At 46.3% G+C, this 19,767-nt stretch overlaps 1 protein-coding gene across 2 annotated transcripts in view; it reads right to left on the bottom strand.

Moving 5' to 3' along the window:
- Positions 1–11,677: 11,677 nt before the first annotated feature.
- rps15a (ribosomal protein S15a) overlaps positions 11,678–19,767 on the bottom strand; it is a 38,708-nt gene continuing 30,618 nt past the window's right edge. For both annotated transcript variants that reach the window (XM_055651882.1, XM_055651883.1), the window contains exon 5: positions 11,678–11,808. In XM_055651882.1, the coding sequence (XP_055507857.1) occupies positions 11,715–11,808 (94 nt within the window). In that variant the 3' untranslated portion in view covers positions 11,678–11,714. The remainder of the gene's footprint in view (positions 11,809–19,767) is intronic.

A 19,767-nucleotide genomic window follows, 5' to 3' on the forward strand; every position in this document is an offset into this window, starting at 1 on the left:
TGGCCTGTTTCCGTGCTGTAATTGTTATATGGTTATATGGTAAAGATAATAATGGTGGAGCTCAAAGTAGAATAGTTACTGGGATTAGCTTGCATTGATGCTGGAAGGCTGAGGAGATTCAGAAAGGATCTGTGTGGTAGTGAAAATCTACATGATGCCCAGGATGTAGCATAAGTGCATAGAGCGACTCTCAGTAAGAATTTAGTTCGGCACGGACTTGTAGGGCCGAGATGGCCTGTTTCCGTGCTGTAATTGTTATATGGCTTATATGGTTATATTAGTTGTCAAAAATCACCACAACAAATGGTATGAATGCCGCCAAAAGGCTTAGTGTTGGTGCATACATCTTGAAGAGTTCTGTCCACCACTTCAAATCTCTCCCTCCTAATCATTGGGCATTTATCCCAAACAATGAGTTTCACTTGCCTCATTAAACGTGCCGTGTGAGAGTTCTTCGCAATGTTGCAGAATGTATCCTCGGTCACTTGGATGGGTATCTTGAATTGAGAATGTGCAGTTCTACCACCAGCCATTACTTTAACAGCTATCCCAGAGGATGAATGGGAGATGCCAGAGAGTAATGGTGGATGGATGTTTGTCAGGTTGGAGGCCAGTGACTAGTGGGGTGCCACAGGGATCTGTGTTGGGTCCATTGTTGTTTGTCATGTACATCAATGATCTGGATGATGGTGTGGTAAATTGGATTAGTAAGTATGCAGATGATACTAAGATAGGAGGGGTCGTGGATAATGAAGTAGATTTTCAAAGTCTACAGAGAGATTTATGCCAGTTGGAAGAGTGGACTTGCCACTCAGAGTTGATGTGGACAAGCTTTTCCCTTTGAGAATAGGGAAGATTCAAACAAGAGGACATGACTTCAGAATTAAGGGACAGAAGTTTAGGGGTAATATGAGGGGGAACTTCTTTACTCAGAGAGTAGTAGCGGTGTGGAATGAGCTTCCAGTGGAAGTGGTGGAGGCAGGTTCATTGGTATCATTTAAAAAGAAATTGGATAGGCATATGGATGAGAAGGGAATGGAGGGTTATGGTATGAGTGCAGGCAGGTGGAACTAAGGGGAAAAAAAATTGTTCGGCACGGACTTGTAGGGCCGAGATGGCCTGTTTCCGTGCTGTAATTGTTATATGGTTATATGGACCGAAAGATGGCAGATGGAGTTTAATGCTGATAAGTGTGAGGTGCTACATCTTGGCAGGACAAATCAAAATAGGACGTACATGGTAAATGGTAGGGAATTGAAGAATGCAGGTGAACAGAGTGATCTGGGAATAACTGTGCACAGTTCCCTGAAAGTGGAATCTCATGTAGATAGGGTGGTAAAGAAAGCTTTTGGTGTGCTGGCCTTTATAAATCAGAGCATTGAGTATAGAAGTTGGGATGTAATGTTAAAATTGTACAAGGCATTGGTGAGGCCAATTCTGGAGTATGGGGTACAATTTTGGTCGCCTAATTATAGGAAGGATGTCAACAAAATAGAGAGAGTACAGAGGAGATTTACTAGAATGTTGCCTGGGTTTCAGCAACTAAGTTACAGAGAAAGGTTGAACAAGTTAGGGCTTTATTCTTTGGAGCGCAGAAGGTTAAGGGGGGACTTGATAGAGGTTTTTAAAATGATGAGAGGGATAGACAGAGTTGACGTGGATAAGCTTTTCCCACTGAGAGGAGGGAAGATGCAAACAAGGGGACATGACTTGAGAATTAAGGGACAGAAGTTTAGGGGTAACATGAGGGGGAACTTCTTTACTCAGAGAGTGGTGGCTGTGTGGAATGAGCTTCCAGTGGAGGTTGTGGTGGCAGGTTCGTTTTTATCATTTAAAAATAAATTGGATAGTTATATGGACGAGAAAGGAATGGAGGGTTATGGTCTGAGCGCAGGTGTATGGGACTAGGGGAGAATATGTGTTCGGCATGGACTAGAAGGGTCGAGATGGCCTGTTTCCGTGCTGTAATTGTTATATGGTTATATGATGCTACAGCAATAGCCACATCACCTTGACCTCTAACTGGAGAGTATCAAATTGGTGATGAATGTTTTACCCGTTCCTCCTGGTGAAGCTTCCTTTTCAAGCAGTTGCACACCTGGTCATACACGGCTCTCTGCTGAACATTCAGCAGAGACTCATTCTCCACAACAAATTGCTGTTGTTCAGTTCTATCGTATTGCAATTCCTGCAACAATTCTGGATTGTCATCATCAAGGTGCATCCTTCCATTTCTTGGTCATGGCAAATGAAAGCATTCTCAAGCTTGTCTTGAATATACACCAGACCCTGTGGGGTTGGGGCAGAAGTGGGTCTGGGCGGAGGTGGTGTCCCCGCCAGAGCACAGCACCCTCAATCCCTCCCACTTCCCCAGGATCTCGAGGTTGCAGCACTCCGGGCCGCTTCCACTACGGACTCCCCGATTGAGCGCCGCCTCCAGGCTCCACGACTCATCACGGCCTCCAGGCTCCCAGACTAAGCACCGCCTCCGGGCACCCCGACTCAGCGTGGCTTCAGGGCTCATGGACTTAGCCCAGGCTCAGGGGTTTATTCTCCTCGCCCCAGTGATTGACTGCATGTGCCAGAAGTGGCGTTGCCGTCCCGGTGATTGACAGGTGCCGTCCCGGTGATTGACAGGAGAGAAGACCAACCTGATGATCTTGCGATTTTTAAACCTTAATAACTTTTGGAATATTCCACCAATCGGAAGAAAACTTGGTGCACTTGCAGCATAGAATGATGACTAAGGTGGCGAGGGGGGGGGGGGAGAGAGAGAGAGACAGGTGGGAGTAGAGAGGTGGGGGGGCGAGAGTTATGGGGGGCGAGAGTGGGGGGGGGGGGGAGAGGAGAGCGGAGAGAGAGGGGGGCTGACAAGCAAAGAGGGATAAAATAAAACTAAAAGAAAAGATTTATAACACAGCAGAGTAGCCGCAATCCAGAGGATTAGGAAACTTCCATAGGACAACAGAAGGAAACAAAATGGGCAATACGGGCTGAAAAGGTGAAGTACGAACGGAAGCTGGCCAGGAGTACAAACGACAGTAAAAGCTTATTTACATATGTTAAGGGAAAAAATAGTAGCAAAGTCAAATGTGGGTCCCCTTGAAGGCACACACGGGTAAATTTTTATGGGCAACAAGGAAATGGCAGAAGAGTTGAATAGGTACTTCGGATCTGTCTTCACTAAGGAAGACACAAACAATCTCCCAGATATACTGGAGGACAGAGAGTCTAAGGTAGTAGAGGAATTGAAATAAATTTTCATTAGGTGAGGAATAGTATTGGGTAGGCTGATGGGAGTGAAGGATGATAAATCCCCTGGGCCTGATGGTCTGCTTCCCAGGGTCCTCAAGGAGGTGGCTCTAGAAATAGTGGACGCTTTGGTGATCATTTTCCAATGTTCAATAGATTCAGGGTCAGGGCGGTGAGTACTTAAATCGGGCGCGGGGCTTGTTTTCACAGAGGCCCGGGACCGTTGGAGAGCAGTGGAGGAGGGTCAGGGCGGTGAGTACTTAAATCGGGCGCGGGGCTTGTTTTCACAGAGGCCCGGGACCGTTGGAGAGCAGTGGAGGAGGGTCAGGGCGGTGAGTACTTAAATCGGGCGCGGGGCTTGTTTTCACAGAGGCCCGGGACCGTTGGAGAGCAGTGGAGGAGGGTCAGGGCTTACCAAAATCCGTAACGTTCCACACTCCATAGGGAGGGTTCTGGTGGAAGCCGCTGATTGGTGGAAGCAGACTAGAGGAAGCAGCTGATTGGGTGCAACCTCAGGTTAGCATTTGTGCTTTCTGGTTAAAGGTACAGTGCTTTAGTAAAGGTACAGTGAGCCAAGGGTACAGTGGGTTAAAGGTACAGTGCTTTAGTAAAGGTACAGTGAGCCAAGGGTACAGTGGGCTAAAGGTACAGTGCTTTTTGTTTATATAATAAAGGTGCAGTTTAAAGGTCACGAGGGAGCAGCTGTTGTGAGTCAGATACCTGCTGATTTCTCCCAGCAGTTTCTATTGTATTATACTGGTATCAGATCCAGGGTAAGGCGGGAGAATGACAGCCAGAGCAGTGTACTGTTCTGGATGTCAGATGTGGGAGGTCATGGTGTCGGATGGCCCTCCAGACGTCCACATCTGCACCAGGTGCAGCGAGATGGGGCTCCTAAGGGACCGTATTAGGATCCTGGAGCAGCAGCTCGATGACCTGTCTGATCAGGGAGAGTGAGGAGGTCATAGAGGGGAGTTATAGGGAGGTGGTCACTCCAAAACCACGGGAGAGAGACATGTGGGTCACGTTAAGGAAGGACAAGGGGCAGAGGCAGGAACGAATGAGTACTCCAATGTCGGTACACCTCGCAAATAAGTACTCCTGTTTGAGTACGGATGGGGGTGACAGCCTACCCGGGGGTAGTGACAGCGGACGGGCCTCCAGCACAGAGACCGGCCCGGTTGCTCCAAAAGGTAGGGGAAAAAAGAGGGCAATAGTAATTGGGGACTCTATTGTTAGGGGGTCAGATAGGCGATTCTGTGGACGCAGTCGGGAGACCAGGTTGGTGGTCTGCCTCCCTGGTGCCAAGGTCTTGGACGTGTCTCAACGCATCCAAGATATCCTTAAATCAGAGGGAGAGGAGCCTGAGGTTGTGGTACATATAGGTACCAATGACATAGGTAAAAAAAGGGAAGAGGTCCTGAAGGGAGGATTTAGGGAGTTGGGAGGAGAGTTAAGAAAAAGGACCAAAAAGGTAACAATCTCAGGATTACTGCCTGTGCCACGCGACAGTAAGAGTAGGAATGGAGCGAGGTGGAGGATAAATGCATGGATGAAAGACTGGTGCAGAGGGCAGGGATTCAAGTTCCAGGATCATTGGGACTTCTTTTGGGGAAGGTGGGACCTGTACAGAAAGGATGGATTGCACTTGAACCCGAGGGGGACCAATATCCTAGCGGGGAAATTTGCAAAGGCTGCTGGGGAGACTTTAAACTAGAATGGTTGGGGCGAGGGACTCAAATAGCGAAAGCTAGTAGACAGAATGGGAGGCAGGAAGCAGAAAAGGGAAGCACTCGGACACAAGAGGAGAAAGAAAAAAAAGGAAATAAACTGAATAAGAGACGGGGGGTTTCTTAAATGTGCATATTTTAATGCTAGGAGCATTGTAAGAAAAGTGGATGAGCTTAGAGTCTGGATAGACCTGATGTATGATGTTGTGGCGATCAGTGAAACGTGGTTGCAGGAGGGCTGTGATTGGAAACTAAATATTTCGTTGTCTCTGTAATGCATTTCGTTGTCTCTGTACTGTACACTGACAATGACAATTAAAATTGAATCTGAATCTGAAATATTCCAGGATTTCTTTGCTTCAGGTGTGATAGAATTGGAGGGGCAAGAGGTGGAGGTGTTGCATTACTAGTCAGGGAAGATATTACAGCAGTGCTTTGGCAGGATAGATTGGAGGGCTCATCTAGGGAGGCTATTTGGGTGGAATTGAGAAGTGGGAAAGGTGTAGCAACACTTATAGGGGTGTATTATAGACCGCCAAACGGGGAACGAGAATTGGAAGAGCAAATATGTAAGGAGATAGCAGATATTAGTAGTAAGCACAAGGTAATGATTGTGGGAGATTTCAACTTTCCACACATAGACTGGGAAACACATTCTGTAAATGGGCTGGATGGGTTGGAGTTTGTAAAATGTGTGCAGGATAGTTTTTTGCAGCAATACATAGAGGTACCTACTAGAGGAGGGGCAGTGCTGGACCTCCTGTTAGGAAATGAGACGGGACAGGTGGCGGAGGTATGCGTTGGGGAGCACTTCGGGTCCAGTGATCACAATACCATTAGTTTCAATATAATTATGGAGAGGGTCAGAACTGGACCTAGGATTGAGATTTTTGATTGGAGAAAGGCTAACTTTGATGAATTGCGAGATGATTTAAAAGGAGTGAACTGGGACATTTTGTTTTATGGGAAAGATGTAGAAGAGAAATGGAGGACATTTAAAGGGGAAATTTTAAGAGTACAGAATCTTTATGTTCCTAGTAACACTTATAGGGGTGTATTATAGACCGCCAAACGGGGAACGAGAATTCCACTATCTCCATTGCAGGTGATAGACTTCTGACCGACATACACTATAAACCCACTGACTCCCATGGCTATCTGGACTACACTTCTTCCCACCCTGCTTCCTGTAAGGACTCCATCCCCTACTCCCAATTCCTCCGTCTACGCCGCATCTGCTCCACGGATGAGGCGTTCCACACCAGGACATCTGAAATGTCCTCATTATTCAGGGAACGGGGGTTCCCCTCCTCCACCATAAATGAGGCTCGCACCAGGGTCTCTTCCATACCCCGCAACACTGCTCTCTCTCCCCATCCCCGCACTCGCAACAAGGGCCGAGTCCCCCTAGTCCTCACCTTTCACCCCACCAGCCGTCACATACAAAAAGTAATCCTCCATCAGTTTCGCCACCTCCAACGTGACCCCACCACTCGCCACATCTTCCCATCTCCCCCCATATCTGCCTTCCGCAAAGACCGCTCCCTCCATAACTCCCTTGTCAATTCTTCCCTTCCCTCTCGGTCCACCTCCTCCCCGGGCACTTTCCCTTGCAACCGCAAGAGATGCAACACTTGTCCCTTTACCTCCCCCCTTGACTCCGTTCGGGGACCCGGGCAGTCGTTCCAGGTGCGACAGAGGTTTACCTGCATCTCTTCCAACCTCATCTATTGCGTCCGCTGCTCTAGATGTCAGCAGATCTATATCGGTGAGACCAAGCGGAGGTTGGGCGATCGTTTCGCCGAACACCTCCGCTCGGTCCGCAATAACCAAGCTGACCTCCCGGTGGCTCAGCACTTCAACTCCCCCTCCCACTCCGTCTCCGACCTCTCTGTCCTGGGTCTCCTCCACGGCCACAGCGAGCAGCACCGGAAATTGGAGGAACAGCACCTCATATTCCGTTTGGGGAGTCTGCACCCCGGGGGCATGAACATCGAATTCTCCCAATTTTGTTAGTCATTGCTGTCTCCTCCCCTTCCTCAGCCCCCCTGCTGTCTCCTCCCATCCCCCAACCTTCGGGCTCCTCCTCCTTTCCCCTTTCTTGTCCCCACCCACCCCCGCCCCCGATCAGTCTGAAGAAGGGTTTCGGCCCGAAACGTTGCCTATTTCCTTCACTCCATAGATGCTGCTGCACCCGCTGAGTTTCTCCAGCTTTTTTGTGTAACCATCTTTATGTTCCTGTTCGGTTGAAAGGAAACAGTAAAAATTGGAAAGAGCCCTGGTTTTCAAGGGAAATTGGACATCTTGTTTGGAAAAAGAGGGAGATCTACAATAATTATAGGCAGCATGAAGTAAATGAGGTGCTTGAGGAGTATAAGGAATGTAAAAAGAATCTTAAGAAAGAAATTAGAAAAGCTAAAAGAAGATATGAGGTTGCTTTGGCAAGTAAGGTGAAAGTAAATCCAAAGGGTTTCTACAGCTATATTAATAGCAAAAGGATAACGAGGGATAAAATTGGTCCATTGGAGAGACAGAGTGGACAGTTATCTGCAGAGCCAAAAGAGATGGGGGAGATATTGAATAATTTTTTTTCTTCGGTATTCACCAAGGAGAAGGATATTGAATTATGTGAGGTAAGGGAAACTAGTAGAGTAGCTATGGATACTATGAGGTTCAAAGTAAAAGAAGTACTGACACTTTTGAAAAATATAAAAGTGGATAAGTCTCCAGGTCCTGACAGGATATTCCCTAGGACATTGAGGGAAGTTAGTGTAGAAATAGCCGGGGCTATGACAGAAATATTTCAAATGTCATTAGAAACGGGAATAATCCCCGAGGATTGGCGTACTGCGCATGTTGTTCCATTGTTTAAAAAGGGTTCTAAGAGTAAACCTAGCAATTATAGACCTGTTAGTTTGACTTCAGTGGTGGGCAAATTAATGGTAAAGATACTTAGAGATAATATATATATGAGCATCTAGATAAACAGGGTCTGATTAGGAACAGTCAACATGGATTTGTGCCTGGAAGGTCATGTTTGACTAATCTTCTTGAATTTATTGAAGAGGTTACTAGGGAAATTGACGAGGGTAAAGCAGTGGATGTTGTCTATATGGACTTCAGTAAGGCCTTTGACAAGGTTCCTCATGGAAGGTTGGTTAAGAATGTTCAACTGTTGGGTATAAATGCAGGAATAGCAAGATGGATTCAACAGTGGCTGAATGGGAGAAGCCAGAGGGTAATGGTGGATGGCTGTTTATCGGGTTGGAGGCAGGAGGAGTGGGGTGCCTCAGGGATCTGTGTTGGGTCTTTTGTTGTTTGTCATGTACATCAATGATCTGGATGAAGGTGTGGTAAATTGGATTAGTAAGTATGCAGATGATACCAAGATACGGGGTGTTGTGGATAATGAAGAGGATTTCCAAAGTCTACAGAGGGATTTAGGCCATTTGGAAAAATGGGCTGAAAGATGGCAGATGGAGTTTAATGCTGATAAATGTGAGGTGCTACACCTTGGCAGGACAAATCAAAATAGGAAGTACATGGTACATGGTAGGGAATTGAAGAATACAGTTGAACAGAGGGATCTGGGTATAACCGTGCATAGTTCCTTGAAGGTGGAATCTCATATAGATAGGGTGGTAAAGAAAGCTTTTGGTATGCTAGCCTTTATAAATCAGAGCATTGAGTATAGAAGCTGGGATGTAATGTTAAAATTGTACAAGGCATTGGTGAGACCAAATCTGGAGTATGGTGTACAATTTTGGTCGCCCAATTATAGGAAGGATGTCAACAAAATAGAGAGAGTACAGAGGAGATTTACTAGAATGTTGCCTGGGTTTCAACAACTAAGTTACAGAGATAGGTTGAATAAGTTAGGTCTTTATTCTCTGGAGCGCAGAAGGTTGAGGGGGGACTTGATAGAGGTCTTTAAAATGATGAGAGGGATAGACAGAGTTGATGTGAACAAGCTTTTCCCTTTGAGAATAGGGTAAAAGGATTAGTCCAAGTCAACATGGATTTATGAAAGGGAAATCATGCTCGACTATTCTGGAATTTTGTGAGGATGTGACAAGTAAATGGATGAAGGGGAACCAGTGGATGTAGTGTATCCAGACTTTCATAAAGCCTTTGATGAGGTCCCGCACGGGAGACTGGTGACTAAAATTAGAGTCAAGAGAGTTTATTGGTTTTCAGACCGGAAGCAAAGAGTAGGAGTGAACGGGTCCTTTTCAGAATGGCAGGCAGTGGCGAGTGGAGTGCCGCAAGGCTCGGTGTTGGGGCTGCAACTGTTTACCATATATATTTATGATTTGGAAGAGGGAATTAGGAGCAACACAAGCAAGTTTGTGGATGACACAAAGCTGGGTGATAGTGTGAACTGTGAAGAGGATGTTAGGTGGTTGCAGGGTGACCTGAACCGGTTGAGTGAGTGGGCAGATGCAGTATAATATAGATAAATGTGAGGTTATCCACTTTGGCGGCTAAAACAAGGGGGCAGATTATTGTCTCAATGGGGTTAGGTTAGGCAAGGGGGGAGGTGCCTCTCATAATTTTAAAGACCTCTATCAAGTCCCCTCCAAAGAATAAATACCTATCTTGTTCAACCTTTCTCTGTAACTTAGGTGCTGAAACCCAGGCAACATTCTAGTAAATCTCCTTGATTAACTGGGTATGAGGGCCAAGGTATAGCTGTTAATCATATAGCAGAAGGAATATACATACATACACATATATATATATATATATATATATATATATGATACTTGATAGAGGTCTTTAAAATTATGAGAGGGATAGACAGAGTTGACGTGGATAAGTTTTTCCCACTGAGAGTAGGGAAGATTCAAACAGGACTACATGACTTGAGAATTAAGGGACAGAAGTTTAGGAATAACATGAGGGGGAACTTCTTTACTCAGAGTGGTAGCTGTGTGGAATGAGCTTCCAGTGAAGGTGGTGGAGGCAGGTTCGATTTTATCATTTAAAAATAAATTGGATAGTTATATGGACAGGAAAGGAATGGAGGGTTATGGTCTGAGTGCAGATAGATGGGTCTAGGGGAGAATACGTGTTCGGCATGGACTAGAAGGGCCGAGATGGCCTGTTTCCGTGCTGTAATTGTTATATGGTTATATGTGTGTGTGTGTATATATATATATATATGTGTGTGTGTGTGTGTGTGTGTGTGTGTGTATATGTGTTAACTAAGTTACAGAGAAAGGTTGAACAAGTTAGGGCTTTATTCTTTGGAGCGCAGAAGGTTAAGGGGGGACTTGATAGAGGTTTTTAAAATGATGAGAGGGATAGACAGAGTTGACGTGGAAAAGCTTTTCCCACTGAGAGTAGGGAAGATTCAAACAAGGGGACATGACTTGAGAATTAAGGGACTGAATTTTAGGGGTAACATGAGGGGGAACTTCTTTACTCAGAGAGTGGTAGCTGTGTGGAATGAGCTTCCAGTGAAGGTGGTGGAGGCAGGTTCGTTTTTATCATTTAAAAATAAATTGGATAGTTATATGGATGGGAAGGGAATGGAGGGTTATGGTCTGAGCGCAGGTATATGGGACTAGGGGACATTATGTGTTCGGCACGGACTAGAAGGGTCGAGATGGCCTGTTTCCGTGTTGTAATTGTTATATGGTTAGTGTGTGTATAGCTAACTGGATACAGAGTTGGCTTGATGGAATGAAGACAAGGGTGGTGCTAGAGGATTGATTTTTGGACTGGATGCACCTTGGTGATCAGTCCTGGGCTCATTGCTGTTTGTGGTTTATATCAATGTATGTGTATATATATATACACACACACACACACATATATATATTCTATTATATGATTAACAGCTATACCTTGGCCCAAGTGCCCAATTAATCAAGATCATGTTATATTTCTTGATATCCATCTTCACGCTGCGATACCACCTGTTCGTGTCAGCTGCAAACTTACTGAAGCCTCATACATTGATATAAACCACAAACAGCAATGAGCCCAGGACTGATCACCAAGGTGCATCCAGTCCAAAAATCAATCTTCTACCACCACCCTTGTCTTCCTTCCATCAAGCCAATTCTGTATCCAGTCAGCTAGCTATTCCTGGTTGCCATGCGATCTGGAGCAGTCTCCCACGCTGAAACTTAAAGGGCTTGGTCCATACAGCTGATATCTACGACTTTTGTCTCTTCAACCTCCTTAGTTACTTAAAATAACGGAATCAAATTTGAGACAAGATCTCCCACGCACAAAACCATGCTGACTCAAATCAATCCCTTTCCAAATGCATATAAAATCTTCTGACTTCCTGACAGCCTCAACGTGTTAGAGAACGCAGTCTAGGTTTATCCAACCGGTCCTTGCATCTTATTTTCTGTAATCTATGCAACAATCCTGGTGAACCACATCTGCACCCTCTCCAAAGCACCCACATGTTAAGGTCAAAACAAGAGTCAATGCATAGAATATACAGAAGATGCACGTCAGCAATCACCAGATGATGCAATGATCAGAATTCATGTATTTACAAGAGAGATCATTGGACTGTGGAGCAGCTAAGATCACTATTGTAGACACGACAGAATGCAAGCCTGAATCAGAAGCTCACAATGCATTTCCCATGACTTTACCTTTGGTACAATAGGTACCAAAGTCCCAGCAATCCTCGCACATAAAAAACATTCAATTTTAAAATAAGCAAATTGGTTTGATATTTTATTGCAGAATGGTTTTCACATTTTAGAAAAAGAATCCCAAGATTTTTCCTCCGGTGTGTTTTCGTTTGGCCTCTTCATGGTCCATGATCCCAGCCGAAGTTGTGAGAACGAGGTACCTGCAATTACAAAAAAAAAATCATGTGACAGCTTCTTGATTCAATTAACATTCTTTAAGAGAACAGTAGGCAAACTGATGATGCTGACGTTGGGAATAATACTCTAAGGTTGTACAGAACTTTCTTAGCATTGATGTTCAAAATAATCGCAATTGACATTTCAGCCTTTACTCACTTTTAAGACTAGATGGTTGATCTTTAAATGAAAAAATGCCAAACAATCCTCTCCAAAAAAGGTCATTCATACCCTAAATAGTGCCACTTCAATTTCAAATACCAGTTAAACAATTTGTAAACTTAAGTACACAGCTAACATTTGTGAAGGGGAGAGATCTTGCCTGATGAATCTGTTGGAATTCTTTGAGGAAGTAAATAGCAGGACAGCGAAAGGATTCAGTGGATTTTATTTACCAAGATTTTTAGAAAGCATTTGATAAGGTGCCGCACATGAGGAGAGTTCATGGTGTCAAGGGGAAGATATGGAAGTCATGGATACCAGGTTGGCTGGATGGCAGATGGCAAAGAGTGGCAATAAAGAGGGCTTTTTCTGGTTGGCTGCCAGTAACTAGTGGAATTCCGCAGAGGTCGGTGCTGGGGCCACTATACTTCACATTGTATATCAATGATTTGGATGAGGTGATTGAAGATATTGTGGTCAAGCTTGCAGCTGATACAAAGATAGGTGGATGGGGCAGGTAGTGTAGAGAAAGCCAGGGCTCTGCAGAAGGACTTGGAAGGTTGGGAGAGTGGGCAGAAGTGGCAGATGGAATATAGTGTAACAAAGTGTGGAGTCATGCATTTTGGTAGCAGGAATAAAGGCATAGACTATTTTCTAAATGGGGCGGGAATTCAGAAATCAGAGGTGCAAAGGGACTTGGGAGTGCTGGTGCAGGATTCCCAAAAACGTATTTGCGATGTATGCTCTTTAGGCTAACAGGATCAAGGGATATGGGGAGAAAGCATGAACAGGATACTAATTTTGGGTGATCAGCCATAATCATGTTGAATGGCTCGAATTGCCGAATGGCCTACTCCTGCACCTATTTGCTATGTTTCTAAAAGTTAATTTGCACGAGTAAGGAAGGCAAACGCAATGCTGCATTTATTTCGAGAATACGACAATACAAACAAATGGGATGTAATGCTGAGGCTTTATAAGATGCTGGTCAGACCATATTCAGAGCATTGTGAGCAATTTTGGGGCGATATCTGAGGAAAGATGTGCTGGTGCCGCAGAGGGTACAGAGGTTTACGAGAATGATCCCAGGAATGAGTGGGTTAACATATGATGAGTGTTTGATGGCGCTGGGCCTCTACTCACTGGAGTTTAGAAAAAGGAGGGACGACCTCAATGAAACTTAGCAAATAGTGAAAGGCTTGGATAAAGTAGATGTGGAGAGGACCAGAGATCATAGCTTCAGAATAAAAGGGTGTTCCTTTAGGAAGACGACGAGGAGGAAATTCTTTATTTACAGGGTGGTGAACCTGTGCAATTCATTGCCAGAAGGCTGTGGAGGCCGTCAATGGATATCTTAAAGGCAGAATTAGATAGTCTGGATTAGTAGAGAGAGTCAGGGGTTTGGGGGAGAAGGCAGGAGAATGGGGTTGAGAGGAAGAGATAGATCAGCCATGATTGAATGGCAGAGTAGACATGATGGGCCAAATGGCCTAAATCTGCGCCTTTCACTTATGACCATGAAATAAATAAACAAACCATGAGCTCTCAACTGTCTTAAACTGCTTTAGTCCAAACCCATATTTACAATGAAGTCAGTTTTCAAGAGTTTCAAAGAATCAACAGATGGCTGAAATATTCAGCCCAATCATGTCAGATCTGCAAAAGCAATCCATTTTATCCCAAACCCCAAGGCAGTGTAATTTGTTCTACGTATTCATCAAATTCTTCTGCAAGTTCTACCAATGAAGAACTATTATTAATCCCTGTAGAGCAATCCAGTTTCAAACCAGGCCCTACATCATAAATTAATGTAATTTTTCATATTTTGATAACATTTGCTCGGCATTGACTTGTTCTTGACGACGGGTTTGCCTGCATTCATGATTTTAAATCACAGATGTTTCCCCTTTTTCAAAACACACTAATTAGTCAATACAACCTGGAGTCGATAACTTCAGTAAATCTCTTCTGAATCCCGGCGGATTGTAAGTTTCAACGGGAGAGGGTGATAATGAAGAGCTAAAGAGTGTTTACTTCAATGCAAGGGAGATTGTGGATAAAGCTGATGAACTTCGAGCCTGGATCAGTGATTGGAATTATAATCCTGTGGCCATTATAGAAACTTGGTTGCGAGAGGGACACAACTGGCAACTCAACGTGCCATGGGTTTTGGTGTTTCAGGTGCAATAAAGAGAGAGGAAAAAGGCGCAGGATTTGCTTTACTAATAAGGGAAAACACCATGATGGTACACAGAGGCCACATACAGAAGGATACGTTATCACAAATAATGAAAGGAGCAATTACTGTAATGTTATAGATCACCAGATAGCCAGTGTGAGATAGATGATCAGATATGTGGATAGGGTTGTTGTAGGAAGCGATTTTAGCTTCCCCTATATTCATTGGCACTTATTCAGGATAAGAGGATAATACATGACAGAAAAGATCAGGTGTATCCAAGATTTCCTTAAACAGTATGTGGATAGTCCGACTGAACCTTGGATTAAAAAGTGAGCCTGCCAGATGATTGGTGTTACGTTAGAAGAGCATTGTGGAGATAATGATCACACCTTTTACGAGGATGTTGCCAGGACTCAAGGGTGAGGGAGGGAAGTCTAGGACTTTAACCCTTGGAGCACAGGAGGCTGAGGGGTGCTTATAGATCATGATAGGTTGAATGAAATTTATTTTACCCAGAGTAGGGGAATCAAGAACCAGAAGAGACAGATTTAAGGCGAGAGGGGACAGATTTAATAGAAACAACCAAGTGTTGACCCGTTGGGCTCACTCCCCCAACGCAATATTCCACTAAAGTGTGCATGCACGACTGTGTAGTGGCCTGGACGAGGTCTTCCAGGAGGACAGACGGCCGGCAGTCGCCCAGGCCATCCATTCTGAAAATCCGAGCTGCCCGCTCAGAGTCACCTTGGCCAAACCTCCTGAATTCCTTAAGGCCCCTATATTTATTTGCTACTGAGGAAAAGCTTAACTCGCCTCGCAGTCGCTTGGTCATGTGCGCCAAACACGTAATAGTATTTTGTCTCATCTGCTGTAATACCTCTCACAGCAAACTGTGCCTCTGCCTGCTGGAACCAGATGTCAGGTTCTTCGGTCCACAGAGTTGGGAGCTTCAGCGCAACAGCGTTATTATCCATCACGACACGTGATGAACGACGTGGGGTCACCAGTGTAGTGGCCTGGACGATGTCAGGAAAAGGACAGACGCCAGGCGGGTTCAAACAGTAATCTTTTAATCCCTACAGCGAGAGTATACCCCACACACACCTCGAGAGCACTAAACCCAGGGTTGTCTGGAAACCCCGTGGCAGACCAATGCTCCTGTTCCTCAATCGGCGAGGGGGCTGATCCAAGGAGTGGCATACTCCCCAGGGACCGCCACAGCTGCCTCGTTCTAAGTTGTGCCGTTGACGGCAGAAATTAAATTAAAGTTAATAAATTGAAGAGAGGACCCGTGGCGGCGATGGTAAAATAGAAGGAAATTTATCCGTGGAGCTGTTAGCTCCCCATTGTGAGACCAGGCGAAGTACACACGGAAAAAACCCCAAAATATTGCAATTTAAAAAAAAAGGAAATTCAGGATCCGATTGTGACGTCAAACGTGGCTGATGTGCAGGGCAAGTGGAAATGTGGTTTGATAAGTGTTTTTTGTATAGTTTTAAATGTGAATAACTTGTAAAGTATACCATCAACCTGAACAAAACTTGTTTCATTTACATCGCAGGACAATGGTAAGGTGGGCCAAAAAAAATGTAGCGCTATTGTGTACACACATATATACGGACAAACAAGATGCAAGTTTTAGTAATATACTAGACCAAGTTGGGTCCCTGTCACACGGGACGGCTGGTCCCCAAACGCAATATTCCACCACTAACCCATAGACCCCAACTGCGCAGACGTGGCTGACGGGTTCCTGTTGTGACGCCAGAGATCCCCGTTGTGAAGCGAGTCACAGCAACGCTCCCCAACTGCACCATCCTTCTTCCTATCCTTATCCTCCTCCATTCCCCTTCATCCCCAACACTCCCTTCCCTCCCTCTGCTCTCCCCTCTCCTCCTTCCCTCCCCCCTCCCTTCCCCGACCCTCAGTCACTCCCTCCATAACCCCTATCCCCTCCCTACCCCCCTCCTCTCCCGCTATCCCATCCTCCCCCACTCCCCCCTACCCCACCCTCCAAATCTCCCGCCTCACCTCACCCACTTTCCCCTTCCCCGGAACCGGCTCCAATCCCATCCTTGCCCCCGGTGCCGCTCCTATCCTAGCCGGAGCGGCAGGCGAAAGGGGAAAAAAAGAAAAAAGAAGGCAGTCTTAAATTATGCAAAGGCCAGAACTGTGGTTGAGGACCAGGCATGGTAATCACCTTCAGAAAAACAGTAGGAAGTATTGACCGGGGTTCCAGGGGGCCAGGTAGGCCCCCCCAGTGGGGGCTCAGGGGGTTCCTGCATTTTCAATAGATTGAAAGCGATTCCCAAGCTTTCTGCTGGCAGCTTAACAGAACTGAAGCTTAGAATTTTTCTAACACATAACCAGTAAAATAATCCCCAAAAGGTAAATATTTCATGAAACAAATGACTTCATGCAGCTAAAAAATGTTACCTGTAATGTCTCTTTGCCTAGCCCTGTGTGCAAACAGCACAGAAAAAGTGATTTTGGCTGCAGCCATCTTCTGCTTCAGTAAGGGAAGCTGGTCGTAACGCCCCTCGGATACTGCGCCTGATTGGCCACCGAGTGACCGACGCATTATATGATTGGACGCAACGCCCTTGGAGACAGCGGCTGATTGGACGGCAGGAGACAGATTAGTTGATCGGACAGGAATTTAAAGGAAGCTGGTCGGTGATTGGATACCATCCCCCCCTTAAAGGCATCGATTGATTGGCCGCCAAATAATCAGGCACAAAAAATTGATTAACAGGAAAACAAAACAAAAAAATTGGAATTCCTTTTTAAATCGGAAGAATATCATGCCTGTTGAGGACCCTTTCGGTGTCCTTCGGGGTGCCAGTCAAGTAAAGACAGCAAGTGAGGGCGCTGTTTGAATTTTTTAAGTTAGAAATGTCAATACAATAACTTACAAAAATATAACATCAATCTGAACGGAAGTTGACACGCACCACAGGACATTGGTGAATAAGGTTGTGCAAAATTGTAGCGCAATTGTGTACCGTTTTGGCGTAATTCAGGGTATCAGGGTACGACTCAGGCAGACTCACAAACAAGATGAGAATTTTGGTAATATATACTAGCCCAAGTGAGACAATTTGGCCCCGTTCCCCCAATGCAATAATCCCCCCCCCCCCCCCCACACACACACCCCCCCCCCCCCAACACACACCACCCCCCCAACACACACACACTAACCGACCCCCGACCCCCCCACACACACTCACTAATCCCCTCCCTACACACTAACTGCCAGAATCTCCGATCCAACTTTTAAATATCAATAACTTGTGAAATATAACATCAAACTTGACACAAACGACCACGGGACAAAGGTGAGTGGGCTTCTGAGATCTCATTGTCAGGTGGAGGACTGTGAGATGACACTGTGACATCATAGCTGCAACTGCCAGAAAACTCTCACAGCACAGTCAGTTATTCTTCTAAAAGTGGCCTCAATAACGTGAAGTAAAACATCAATCTGAACGAAACTTCAAACAACCGAAATGGTACACAATAGCGCAAAGATTTGACCACTCACCTTGGTCCAAGGTGAGTGGTCAAATCTTTGCGCTATTGTGTACCATTTCGGTGTAGTTCCTCGAGCCTGGTGGGCCCTGTCACACAGGAGGCCTGGTCCCCCAAGGCAATATTACACCACTCACCCGTTTCACCAACCGGAGGCCAGGTCCCCCAATGCAACCTGTTCCCCAAGGCAATATTCTACACCACTTACCCATTTCCCCAATGCACCCCATAGACCCCAACTGCGTAGAGCTGCTCAGTTCGCCATATATGTAGCTGCCAGAGGAGGTAGTTGAGGCAGTTACTATAACGCCATTTAAAAGCCATGTTCTTGATTAGATTGAATAGGTAAATTCTTGGTTAGAACGGGTGTCAAGGGTTATGGGGAAAAGACAGGAAATGGGATTAGGAGGCAGAGATCATGATTGAATGACGGAGTACTCGATGGGCTGAATGGCCTAATGCTATTATAACTTGTGAACATTTGGACAGGTACATAGATAGGAAAGGTTTTGAGCAATATGGACCAAACAAAGGCAAATTGGACGAGTGCAGATAGGACATATTGGTTGACATGGAAAGGCTGGGCTGATGGGTCCGTTTCCATGCTGCATGCTATGATAGCTCCACAGGTTTTAAGGATTAGGTATTCACCGAGGACTTGGGGGACAGCGAGATCAGCGTAGAGAATACAAACACGTTAATGCCGTTTGAGATCGAGAAGATGGCGCTGAGGCCCTTGAAGAGCATGAAGGTGGATAAGTCCCCAGGGCCACATGGGATCTATCTCAGGTAATCGAGGGAGGCAAGAAAGGAGATTGCAAGGGCCTTGACAAGGATCCTTGATTCTCTCTAGCCACAGGGGCATAGCCCCAGAGCACTGGAGAGTAGCCTACGCCATTCCTTTATTTAAGAAGGGCAGCCCGGTGGTATAGCCACTGCCTTACAGCGCCTGAGAGCTGGGTTTGATCCTGTCTACGGGCACTGTCTGCGTGGAGTTTGTATGTTAGCCCTGTGATTGCATGCTTTTTTTGGGCTGTAGACCATCAGCAAAAGACCTCCGACCAGAAACGCCACCATTCTTTTTCTCCAGAAATGCTGCCTGACACACTGAGTTACTCTCGTATTTTGTGTTCTATCTTTGGTATAAACCAGCATTTGCAGTTCCTTCCTACTGGTGTATAGGTCAATTGACTTTGCTAGTGCTCGTTTATGGGGTAGCTGGTTGGTGCAGACTTGCTGGGCCGAAGGACCCGTTCCCACGCTGTATCTCTAAAGTCTAATGGGAAGCAGAAAGAATCCAGCGGGTAACTTTGCTGACGCCAAAATGGGAGGCCTACTGAGGAAGCCTGTCAGAAGATACAGCTGCAGAAATGGGCGGAGAAATGGCAGATGGAGTTTGACCCAAGCAAGTATGAGTTGTTGCACTTTCAGAGGTTGAAAAGAAGGAGAAAGGAGCCACGGCAGAGCCCACCGCCCCCCCCCCCCCCCCCCCCCCCCCCCCAGCCCTTGACAAGCCCCGTCTGAAGCCGTCCCCACGTGGAGCCATCCCCCATCCCCGTCTCTGGCTGCAGTCCATTTGGCCCACAACACCCGTACCAGCCCAATAAAAATGCAATTCAGCCTACAATGTCCATACCAGCCCCCTGGAAACCAGTCAATTCGGCCTGTACCCGCCCAAGAAAAGTCAATTCGGCACACAATGTCCGCACTAGCCCTCCAGAAACCAGTCCCTTCAGCCCACAACACCCGTGCTAAACCTGCAGAAAGCCCGTCCCGTCCCCGCGGCCCCTGTCTGAAGCCGTCCCCCTCACCCGGCTACAGGACTTAGCCCCCACACCAACCTGAAGCTGTCCCCGTCCCCAGGACGCTCCTGCCGGCCCCGGCCTGATCCCGTCCCCCTCCTCCAGCTACAGAACGCTTCCGCTGGCCCAGGCCTAAAGCCATCCCCTCCCCTGGCTGCAGGACACTGCCTCCCCCCCCGCCCTCCTCCCCCGGCTGCAGGACGCATCTCCCCCCCACCGGCCCCCTTGAAGCCATCCCCCACTCCCGGCTGCAGGACACCCCCCCC

This window comes from Leucoraja erinacea, chromosome 20 (genome assembly GCF_028641065.1).
Source record: "Leucoraja erinacea ecotype New England chromosome 20, Leri_hhj_1, whole genome shotgun sequence".
Taxonomy (NCBI): Eukaryota; Metazoa; Chordata; class Chondrichthyes; order Rajiformes; family Rajidae; genus Leucoraja; species Leucoraja erinaceus.